The following is an 11,866-nucleotide window of genomic DNA, read 5'->3' as shown; positions in this document are numbered from 1 at the left end:
GTGTGTGTGTGTGTGTGTGTGTGTGTGTGTGTGTATGTGTGTGTGTAGGGTTTTCTCAGAGAGCTCCACCTGTCAGTCAATTTTGGAAGCAGAAATGGTGAGCAATCCCATCTCACCCCAATGGCTGCTGAGGGCAGTGAGGAGAGTTCCTCTAGGCTTGATGCCCCAATGATACATTTACTAGAGCCTTTCACCCCAATATTTATCAGTTCTACATTAATATGGGAAGACATGGGAACTTAGTTTTCCTCTGGGAGTAGGAGAGAGCTAGAAAACAGGACAAGGTGGGTAGAAGGGATGAGTAATTTACTGTGAGGGCACAAGTGATGAAGATGTGGCCTGCCACTCACAGCAGGCTGTGCCATCACCTAGCCAGGCTCCGTCTATCAAGAAAGGGACCTGAGGCACACAGCAGGAGAGAAGGGCATGGGGTCTTCCTGTAGCCCTGTCATGCCTGGTCCCTGGGTATCAGCCTTGCTCCCCAAGCACTGTTTCTTCAGGATCCCCAGACATCAGATCTGCAGCACACACATTCCTGGACAAAGGGGCTGCCTAATAAGTTGGGTACACATAGTCCACTCAATCTTTTGCTCACCCCATACCCTCAGGAATCTTGCCAGTCTTCTGAGGGAAAGAGACTCCTTCCTAAGAGCAGAGCTATCACTAACAGGTCTAGCTGTGACCCATGTGGGAGGCCCATAAGACGCATGGTCCTCAGCTTGCCTAAGGCTCCATCTTAAAGCCCCCACCTTCAGCCCAGCCCTCCATCATGGAACTTGAAGGCTAACCCCCTCCTTGTTTCCATGATGCTAGCTTGAGCCTCAGTTCTCTTTCATTCATGGAACTTTCAGCACTAAAACTGGGATATTCCTGGGCAAACTGGAATGTCTGGTCAGCCCAGTATCTTTCTCCTCCAAACCTTTTGAACCTAATAGATGGGTTCTATACATATAACCTCAATGACTCCCCACTCTATGCTACCCATATCCTGTACTCTGTACTCCAAGGGAGGCCTTACTACTTTTGTGTTTCAGACCTAGCTCCTGTGTGTCCTGAGGTACCATATCCCACTCCACAACCTTTGAGGCTCAAGTTCTCTTACTGACCTGGTCCCACAAGGTCCTGTTCACTTAATCTCTCCACCCCAGAATACCGCAGGCATTGTCATCCCATCTTCAAGTCAAGGCATGAGGCCCCAGAGCAGCCTTGAATTCTAGGTCAAAGCATTTCCATGGATAGATCAAGGAAAACCCACCTCATAGCTGGGATCCAAGTGACTGTCCCCAGGCCTCCCACAGATCCTCACCTCACCCATTGTTGTCCCCTCCTGGGGTTTGCACCTCAAGTGTCACAGACTCCATTCTCTTTGTATAAACATCTTAATTACATCTTTAATACTCTCACACATAGAGATGCTGTGAGTTAAATTACAGCTTTGTGCATCCTAAATTACTCACAGCCCTCCAGTTATGCAAGTGCTAATGTATTTATAGCATCTAGAGGTGGGAATAAATCCAGAACCTTCCCTCCCCGTGGGATCCCCTCACCTCATGACATGTGGTATTTGCTTAATAGCATATCTAAACATGCCACCCCCGCATCCCCCGCTAACCAGCAGAAGACAGTGATAGTGATGAAACTAGGGACATGCCTCTTTGCATGCACATGTGTGTGTGCGTGCCCAGTATAGAAAAAACTATCCTGCTATGGGGGGTCTACCCTACCCAGATGCCCCTCCAAGACTTAGGGGGAATTGCAGAGACTCTCTTCCACATTCAACAAATACTGAGTGGCTCTTCTTGCAGATGGCAAAGAAGGGAGAAACTAAAAAGTAGGAATCTTGGATCCTCTCCTCAAAGGACACTCTCCTCCTGGCAGTCATAATCTCTCCCACCAGCTTCCAGACTATGATTATCCTCATACCAACAGCCTCTCCAGAACTCTAGATTCCCACATTGGCAGGGAGACATTTCCAGAAGCAGGTCAGCCCAGCTTTCACAGTCCACTGAAGATACACAGTGAACAGTGGAACCCCGCCTTGTTTCCTTCTTCCATGGAGACCCTGATCATTGAAGGAAAGGAAACAGCCTATTATCATGCTCTACTACATGCCAAGGAGTGGGAGTCAACTCAGAAGGTGGAGTCAATACTGAAGGCCTCTATCCTGCTCCTATGCTGGGACAGGTACACATCTACATGGGGTTCACTCTTACATATGCATGAGGCCTTTATCCAGGTCTGGGGAATGCATCTTTCCATATTTAGTCCTCATATGAAGCTTAAGCCCTCTTCCTGACCTGATCCCACAAAGTCCTGTCCACTTGATTCTCTATCCTAGGATATGGCAGGCATTGTAACTATATCTTTAAGTCAAGGTATGAGGTCCCAGAGCAGCTTTGAACTCCTTCTTCCTTAGCATCAATCCTGGTTGCCAGGGATGTGTGGCTGGGAGACCTCTGTAATATGGATGGACCCTGGGTTTGTGTAGCCCTTCCCTTGGCATCTTGCCTTCTGAGCATTTCCAGCTCCATCCTTGGGCCTCTAAGTTCTATAAAAGGTGCTACTTTGCCCTGTCTCTATCATATGAGTGGTTCCCTCTCTCCACCCTAGAGGAGGCTCTAGACTAAAAAGAGAAAATCTATCCTAGAGAAGTCCTCTCTCTCTTCCCTTCCCCTTCATGCCCATGTATCCCACCATTTCATTTCCTTCCCATTAGAGAAGCAGACCTTGATGTGAAGGGTATAGCCAGGAAACCAGGAAGCCAGCAATGGCTCTTCACCTTCCTATATGAGGGCTGCCTTCCATGCCAGGGCCATCGGGTCAGGAGAAGTCAGTGGCCAGATGGCTAGCCTGGCCAGGGCTCTCTCTTCAAGCCTGAGAGTCAGCAGGTGGGGCCACAGCACAGCTGGTGTCTCTTCCAGCCCTTTCCTGTCTTGGCAGCACACATCCTGAGAATAGGTCTTGACAATCAGAGAGTGGGCAGCTCTGTGGGCACTGTGGCCGTGTCTCTGTCAGAGGTCCAGGTCTGTCCTTGGGCCATTCACGCATGGATGGCGTTGGCTACATCAGTAAACACCAGCCTGCTAGGTCGCTGCAGTGGGCCCTGGGAAGGGAGAGTGCTCTGCAGGAAGATAGGCAGGGGCATCAGAAACCTTGACCAAGGTCAGTCTCTGGCCCAATCACTTCCACCCTCACTTCCTGGTGCTTGCTTTTGCTTGGCATCAGATATGCCTTCTGCCTAGAATGCCCTCCACTAGGCTTAGCCTAGAAATGTGACCTGGCTCAGATAATTCCTCCCTCCCCAGGCCATTCCCAGCTTGCCCTGTCACCTTGGCAGCACTTACTATGGGCTCAATGTTGAATTAATTATGCATTATGTATTTATCTCCTTCTGCCAGCAGGGGCGATCTCACCTCTGGCCTTCAATACTCCAGCCCCTCTCCTACCCTCCCACAGATAGGGACAAACACAAGAGATGTGCATAAGAAACAACTGTTGGCGCTAGAGAGATGACTCAGCAATTAAGAGCACTGAATGCTTGCAGGTTCGGTTCCTAGGACCCACATGGCACCTAAGAACTGTCTGTAACTCCAGTTCCGGGGATCCAACACCCTTTTCTGACCTCCGCAGGCATTGCAAGACTTAGGTACACTTACATACATGCAGGCAATACACTCATACACATAAAATAAAAATAATTTTTAAAAAAGAAAGAACTGCACTGGGCATGGTGGTACACACCTGTAGTTCCAGCACTTGGGAGGCAGAGGTAGGTGGATCTCTGTAAGTTCAAGCCCAGCCTGGTCTACATAGTGAGTTCCAGGCCGGCTGGGGCTACAGGGAGGCCCTGTTTCAAAAAACACCCCACCCAAAAGAAAGAGAGAGAGAGAGAGAGAGAGAGAGAGAGAGAGAGAGAGAGAGAAAGAATTGTCAAAGGGCCAGCAGTCCTGGGGGCTATGTAGACAACATTTTAAGTGTATCTTTCTGAATATCCTAAGGACACAATGTATCCTGACCCCAGTCACACAGAACTGGCAGTGAAACCAAGGGGTCCCCAGATGGAAACTTCCTGAGTCCAGGAAGATGCTAAGAGTTTGAATAGATCAAGGGCAAGCCAAATCCCTTCATGGTACTCTGGTCTTTGGGGAGTTGGGAAAGTGGTGGCAAGTGGTCAGGCTGCCCAGTGGCTCTGACAGGATGAGTACATGTGTGCCCACCCCTTTACATGTAGGATGTGTATTTGACTTGGGTCTTCACTGCCCTGGATTGTTGGTGGCTAGGATTCAGCAGCCTACATGGAAGTACCACTGCTCAAGAGTCTGACCCCACCCACAACCCGCTTAGGACCATAGAGCCTCATGAAATAGAGGTACCCAAGGATCCTAGCCCCTGACAATCTTGCCTTTAGTTTTTTCCTGCTTCCCAGTCAGTAAGAATTAGGATTTCTGGGGCTGGAGAGATAGCTTAGCAGTTAGGAGCACATATTGCTCTTCCAGAGAATCTACTTGATTCCCAGCACCCACATCAGAGAAGTTCACAACCTCCTGTAACTCTAGCTCCAGGGAGGATCCAACACCACTTCAGGCACCTGCAATACACACACACACACACACACACACACACACACACACACACACACAATTAAAAATAATAAAAATTGGGGCTGGAGTGATTGCTCAGTGGTTAAGGACACTTGCTGCTTTTCTAAAAGATTTAGGTTTGATTCTCAGCACCCACATGGAATCTACCAATCATTCATAATTCCAGTTCCAGGGGCTCCAATGCCCTCTGCTGGTCTCCATGAGCACTGTACACATATGATCCATCTATATACATGTAGGCAACACACACATATAAAATAAAAATAAACTATTAAATAAATAAATATTAAAAAGTATTAGGATTTCCTTCTGCAGACAAGAAAATGAGGCTCAGAGATCCCAACAGGGCCTCCAAGATCTGCAGGCTATCAGAGCACAGCCAGGTGGGATCCCAGGCCAGCTTCTGGCCTGGCCTTGAACAGTGAGTCTGTGAGAACCACAGACCAATTATAGTAGTTTCTGAACAAACCTGAAAAGATCCATATACTCAAAGCTGCTACCTTACCACCTGGCACATGGTGGCAAGCTGTACGGAAAGGGTGGAAGGTAGGATGCTGGAGCTCCAGGCTGTGTGGGGAGCCTGGTCAGTGCCCACCTTGCCCTGTGTAGCCTGCAGGGAGGCAGCAGCCTGCATGGAGGCTGCATCTCGCCCATGTTCCAGTAGCTCCTGTTCCAGTTCGTCTTGCTCCTCCGTGGGGTCGAAGTTGTACATGGGCATGAGCTGGTGGCGCAGCTTCTCCAGCCTGGGGGTAGGACAGAGGCTACTGGGGGTAGGGAAGACCCTTGTCATCCCTTAGTCCTTCAGGTCCTACCTTGGGCCAAGGGAACCACAGAACACACCAAGTTTAGGGTGCCTAAGTCTTCCCTGAGGATTCACTAACATATATCTTTGAACCTATTGTACCAGTTTGACCCTCAGATGGGTAGCCTGGGAAGGAACAATTAGCCACTCCTAGGATTGGTGGGGCCATGGGCCATGTAGGTATCATTCAAGGGGTCCACAGGGACTACCTAGACCAGAGCCCTTTTGCAATTTACAGTTTCTGAGGACTGAGGTTGGGGAGAGGAACCAGTGACAAGTCAACTCAGGGCATCAAGGAAAGAGTAGTAGGATAGAGAGAATTCCCAATTTCTTCCCTTCCCCCCATCCCTAATCCCAGGGTTATATCTGTTTTCTCAGAACCTTCACACCTGTCTACTTGTGTGTATAAGACCCTGGAGGGGGCTCTCAGCCCCTCACTGAGGAAAATTGGCCACCCCCAACTCTAAGTTGGCAGAAGAGGGCCTGACTCTGAGCAAGGAGAGGGTGCCTAGGGCTGGGGGCCCTCTTTCTCCTTTCCCACCCACATCCCCTGGAGCCTAGCCCAGCCCTGCACATGGGCTAGAGCATCAGGGAGCAGCTGGGAAATTACCTCTTCTTCTTCCTGATGTACAAAACCTACAAGAGAAGATACAACATTAGTTGGTGAGGAAATGAGGTCCCCATCAATCCAGCAGGCCTTCAAGATGGGGAATTGTAGGGGATGAAGAGACTTGTGGGTCCCAATGTCCTCAAGGTCCCATCCCAACATAGACATCCTACGTATATGTTTCCCTTCTCTCTCTCTCCCTCCCCTCTCTCTCTCTCTCTCTCTCTCTCTCTCTCTCTCTCTCCCCCTTCCTTTCAATAAAGTCTTGCTCTATTGCCCAGGTTGGCCTGGAATTTCTTGTGTACACCATGGACCAGGCTGGCCTTAAACTCTCCATCCTTCTATCTCAGTCTCTGAATGTGAGAATTATAGGCCTGTGCCTCCACACTTGGTTCCTTTGATATCTTTAGATGCTAACAGAGCCCAGACTGGGTTTGGAGATTCAGAAATGAAGGGGAGGGGTGTGGGCAGGCCTGGGAAAACTAGTTAGGCCTGACTGGAACTGGTTTTCTCCAGTTCTCCAATCCTGATTAACCTTACCCACTCAGCATGTGCCTGGGATTCCTCAGTGCTGAAGGGGAAGGGCAGGACATCAGCATGTCCTTTTCCCTCAATTCTCATCAACAACATTTATAGGAAAAAAGAACAGCAGACCAACATCGGCCAGACTGCAAGGCAGGGCTCTAGGCAATGCTTTACACTGGGAGGCTGATGGCCCTCAGTGGACAGGGATGAGGAAGTGGGCATAGGCCCTGGGAGTACCCTTCTCAGAACTCTGATGCTAAAGGAATCTGAGAAAATCTCTGAGTCCTGCTCCTCTGCCACCTTGTTCAGACACAAAGGTGAAGGGTTACCAACTAGAAAACATCTAGAACTTGCGGGCTGAAGCAGGAAGCCTTAGTACCAAGCACTGAAGAGAGAAAGGGGTAAGATTTGGCAGTGACTCCAGGGACCACTGCCATCTGCTCTTCCCTAAACTAGCAATTTTTGACTACCCAGAGTATAGCAGCTTCTGCCTAGGGAGAAAGATATCCCCAGAGTTTGTCCTAAACCCCCATGGCACTCACAATCTTCATAGCCCATTCATAGCTTGAATCTGTTTGGTTCCCAGTCTGGCCCAGAGCTTTTCCCACATGACTTCAAAGGCCTAGAAGGAGCTGGAGTGTCCCTATAGCTTATCCACTCCTTCCAGGGGGTGACTCCTTGCTTTCCTGTGGGTAGATGCAACAGGAACTCGGAGCGCCAGCCCTAGCCCACCCTGAGCAAACAGCTCCAGCCACAGTATCCTGTGCTCCTTTGCCTTGTGGTCCTTGCTCCACACCTCCTCCCTTCCCTGTGGCCCGTGACTCAGAAGAATCTGCAGGAAAGGCCAGACAGAACCCCCATGTGGCCTCCATGCCTTTACTCTGTGGCCCCTCTACCCCAACTGCAGACACATCCCCACCACCCTCTCTAAATCTTCCCACCTTTTACTATCCAGCACCCACTTCCCTGGAAGCAATCCTGTGCTGTTTCTGCCATACCAAGAACTTTTTCATACTCCTATGTGAGGCATGAGGTTAGCATTGACTTCTCCTTGCACCCATGGCATGGCTCAAGGCTGACACAAGGGGAAAGGAAGCAGCACTGAGGGGACAGTTCTAGAACTCTTTGCCTCCATGCCTTGGAGTTATTTCCTGCCCTCCACTGTCTTTGTTCTACCATCTTCTTGCTCTCCACCTTTGCCTGGAAAGTCATCCACTCTTTCTGAATATTCCTTTGGAACAAAGAGCAAGGCAGCGTTATCAAATTCCTAGGTCAAAATCTTTTGCTGAGACTAACCAGGACAGATGCTAAGCCATTTGCTCCTGAGGTTAGGGTGTCTCTGTCTGCTTATCTACCACATGGGTACCAAAGGGTAACATGGGCATTCTACCTCCCTCTTGCCCTGGGAGACCTTTCCACCCTGGCCTCCCCCTACATGTGATACATCCTGGCTTCACTTGCTGATCAGCAGTTGTTCCCTGGCAGCAGTCCAGAACCTGCAGGGTCCATATGGCAATCCTAGTATAAAAGCTGCCATGTCATGCCATGGGTGACCATCCCTGCCATTTGTTTGTTTGTTTACCTCAATGCTAAGGATTAAACCGCGAACTTGCTATGCAAACACTTGACTACCAAGCTGCATCCCCAGAGCCCCTGTCTAGTCATGCTCCCGAGCCTAAGGCTAGCCATCATTACCTGTAAGGGGCAATGGGCAAAATGCCATTGCTCCTAGGCCCTCTGGGGGATTCAAGTGTACCCTGTCTTCCTAGTCTTAGCTTGAACAATCTCTGGTGGTCCTTTAGTGACATTGAGTGTCTGTCACTACTGAGGGATACCTACAGCATTCTTCCAGCACACCTCTGGTCTGATGGCTACCTGACTACCAACCCCTCATGACAGTGAGGTCTGGCTCCTACCTGGAGTCAGAGCTCTAATGTTTCTTCCCAGATGTCTCTGACCACCCAGCCCAGATAAAAACCCTTGCCTACTAACCCATTTCTCATAAGAAACATGGGTCAGAACCTTGTCTCCTCCAGCCTTGTTGAGTCCCAAGGGTAAAGGAAGATACCCAGTAAATAATTGCCAAATGAATGCATGAATGAACACTGGTAACAGCCTCCCACAACTAGAGCATCCCACCCAGACTCTGAGGCCCATAAAACATCCCAACCACTTTCTAGCTTCAACCTCTATTGAAACCCCCACACCCTTTGCCTCATTGCTCTGCTTGCTGTGCACAGAACCTCCTGCCTGGTTCAGACTTCTGTCTATCGGGACACTGATCCTGGACCCTCCCATGTCCCAATCCTATGTGGCCTTCATGGCCCAGCTCAAAACACTATATATTCTTCAAAATTGTTTTTGGTTCTTCCTATTAGGATTGCCTCACTGGGCCTCAGTAAACAAATTTCAGGGTGGTGTTGGGAGGATTGCATTAAATCTAAACATTGACTACCCTCCCCCAAGGGAGGGCCTTCTGAGACACCCCCAGCTTGTCCCAGCTCTCACCATGGCCACAGCCAGACCAATCACTGTGATGATCCCAAAGGACAGAAGCATGGTACCCACACCAGCTGTGCCACCTGCCACCTCAGGGATTCTGGTGTCATTGAAACTTGTGGCTTCAGGGTTGAGGGTTGTTGTCTCGGTGGTGGACCCTTCAGTGGCAGGCTCCAAGTCAGTCTTAGTGGTGGGTGGGTGGCTGCTGAACCAGCCCTGATCAGCTGGAACCCTGGAGTTCATGCTGATGCCAGGAGACTGCCAATGGTCAGTCAATTTGCCCGCTGACTTCTGATGTTAGGAGGGCCTTAGGTCGTGGCTTCCACTACCTGTGATGGCCACCGGCACAACCACAACCACGTCCTTAGAGGAAGGCCCTGCCTTGCTGGGTTCTGGAAAGGAAAGAATTTTTTTTTAAATAGTTAAGGATTAAGGCATGACCATGAGATAAAGTCCCTCCATGTTCTGAAGGTGCTAGGGAAGTGAAAGTTAGGGGACAGAGCTAAGGCAAGTTCAGGGGGGTATTAGGGCACATGCTTTATCTATGGCTGCTTTATTTCATGGATGTAGGATCATGAAAACAAGCCCCTACCACTCCTGCAAGATGATTACAGTGATCATACTTGGAAGATGGGAGAAGATGCAGAAGGCTTGTAAGAAAAAAAAATCTATTCCTTGCACAAATATCTATGTACTCACTATTCCTCCTACCCCTACCCTCCTCACTCCCTGTACCCACATCCTTCATCCTGCTTGCTTGAAAAAACTGCAGCTTTTTCCTTCCTTGGTGGGAAACATTGGCTTAAGTCTCAGACAGGCCTGAGGGTTTTGAATCCTGTCTAGGCTCAGTCACTTAACTAGATGACCCCAGGCAAGCCACTCCTGCTCTCTGAGTTTTTCTCAGTCTAAAGTGAGGGAAATGTTAAGAACAACTCCCATAATGTTGTAGGGTTGGCAGCATGTCAGAACAACAAGCCCCTAGAAAAGATTTAGCTGAGCACAGGGCCTGTCCACAGGAGGTACCTAGTAAATGTTCCATCATACCCCCCACTACCATAATCTAGTCAGGAGAAGGAGGGTACAGGAGTACCCAAATCTAGTCTTCTGTGTAATTAGGCCGTGCTTGGAGTTGGGGTCAGGCTAGTGTGGCGACACTAGGAAGGAGAGGCTAAGCTGGATCTTTTGGCAGGGTATTTGTGGGGAGGGGGCCTGGACTATTCCTTTTCCCTCCTAGGAGTAAGGCAGGGGAATATATCTTCAGAAACAGTGATGGAATATCCAACTCCGAAATGCCTTCTCTGTTTCCCTCCTCTTTGGGGGGCAGAGGATGGGTGATCACCCAGTCCAGTGGGTCTGGGTAAAGCAAGGGTGGGACGGGGCCCCAGTCATGCTGCTGAGGGCCGGCCTAGAAAAAGGAGGGATTCCTAGCTCATGGCTGCACACACTATGTGACTCATGGGAGTACCCAGGATGTCTCTTCCTGCAGGTGCAAAATTGTGTGTGAGGTGTGCCCACATCCATCATGGTCCCTTAGGAAGGGGCAAGGCTGGCAGATGGTCATATATGGAGTGCACTCATTCCTCTTGGCCCTCTCCAGCTTGGCTTAGTATGGAGGATCAGGTTCTCTTCTGGGCTCCATCACTGACCCCAGGCATGACCTTGGATCAGACCCTTAACTTGCTCTGACTCACTGTTTATTCTGGACCAAAGGAGAGAAAGCATCCTGCTGACTACTTTCTTGACCTGCCTTGGGGTCAAAGAGGGAAGGGAAGAAAGCCAGGGTAGAAGTGGTGAGCACTCCGACCTCCGAAAACCTTCATGCCATTCTTCACCAGGTCTCACAGTCCTCCCTGCCTCAATCCCCACGCCCGCCTCCACGACCCTGTGATTCCTCCATTCTAGCTCAGAACCAGCAACCTCAGCACTTACTTAATCCTCTCCGGGGCTCCAAGCTCAGTCTGAGAAGCTAAGGGTGGTGGCGATGGGCTGGAGGCTGGGGCGTGGGGGGGAATACGAAGGCCCGGCGTTGGGGGCCGACAGGTCCGACCCAAGGTCCACCTTCCCTGAGCGCTGGGATCTGCTAGCATCAGCTAGCGCCGGCTGTCAGCCAGAGCTGGAGTGGGCAGGGCCTGGACCACGGCAGGGAGGTGGGGCTGAGATGAGCAGCCGGGGGGCGGGGGTGGGAGCTGATCCCGGGGAGCCGGAGCACCTTGCCTCCCGGCCCGCTCAGCGCCTCCTGCCCCTGATTGGCTGCCATGGCTAAAGCCCGCCCAGCATTGGCCCGCTCACCTGTCGTTCAGATAGAGCTCCGCCCCCATCGGGAGTGGGTTGCTGAGGTCCCACAGCCCTGGGAGGTTTTTTGAGAACACCTCTGACCTTCGTGGCCTGCGTAGAAATCGGGCAGGAAAGCGTAGGTGGCCAGAACTCGGCGTCTAGGTCAGCTCCACCTGCACTGGGACACAGTTGCACACCGAAAAGGGAGAGGTACAGAAAAGGTTTGCGGCGAGCACTGGGCCAGGAGTCTGAGGACTAAATTGACTCTAGCTCCATCCTCTACTGACTTTGTGTCCTTAAGCAAGCTGCTTCCCCTCCTTGTCTCAGCTTCCTACTCAAATGGGGCTAGCGTAAGGGTTCCTGGTAATGACACCACCTATGGAGCTAGAAGTGGAGACTCAATCCCAGAGATGTTGGGAGCAGAATCGAATTATTTGAGTAACATTATTATTAGGTACCCCACCCAAGCAAGCTCACCTATACCCTTCCATCCACAGCATAAGCATCTCAGGACAGAAGCCCACTCGCCTTCTCTAACATAAATTAACATCAGTCCTT

General features: G+C 50.4%; 1 protein-coding gene across 1 annotated transcript; it reads right to left on the bottom strand.

The window, feature by feature from the left end:
- Positions 1 to 1,367: 1,367 nt before the first annotated feature.
- On the bottom strand, positions 1,368 to 11,158 carry CUNH3orf18 (chromosome unknown C3orf18 homolog). Its single transcript, XM_008853101.2, has 5 exons — positions 10,964 to 11,158; positions 9,044 to 9,426; positions 6,014 to 6,039; positions 5,197 to 5,344; positions 1,368 to 3,121 (listed from the first exon to the last, which is right to left on the bottom strand). The coding sequence occupies exons 2-5, from the start codon at positions 9,275 to 9,277 to the stop codon at positions 3,041 to 3,043; spliced, it is 489 nt and encodes a 162-aa protein (XP_008851323.1). The 5' UTR covers positions 9,278 to 9,426; positions 10,964 to 11,158; the 3' UTR covers positions 1,368 to 3,040.
- Positions 11,159 to 11,866: the final 708 nt, after the last annotated feature.

Source organism: Nannospalax galili, unplaced genomic scaffold (assembly GCF_000622305.1).
Source record: "Nannospalax galili isolate Female #2095 unplaced genomic scaffold, S.galili_v1.0 scaffold786, whole genome shotgun sequence".
Classification (NCBI taxonomy): Eukaryota; Metazoa; Chordata; class Mammalia; order Rodentia; family Spalacidae; genus Nannospalax; species Nannospalax galili.
The sequence above is the reverse complement of the archived record's forward strand: the minus strand, read 5'-3'. Positions and strand labels throughout refer to the sequence as shown.

Bases quoted from the DNA above. Each gene is read 5' to 3' on its own strand.
- CUNH3orf18 (XM_008853101.2), bottom strand. From the start codon at position 9,277: ATGAACTCCAGGGTTCCAGCTGATCAGGGCTGGTTCAGCAGCCACCCA. The intron at 6,040-9,043 runs GTGAGAGCTGGG...CTTCTCTTGTAG, and splicing joins TTGGTCTGGCTGTGGCCATG to GTTTTGTACATCAGGAAGAA. The intron at 3,122-5,196 runs GTGGGCACTGAC...ATCTTCCTGCAG, and splicing joins TGCAGGCTACACAGGGCAAG to AGCACTCTCCCTTCCCAGGG.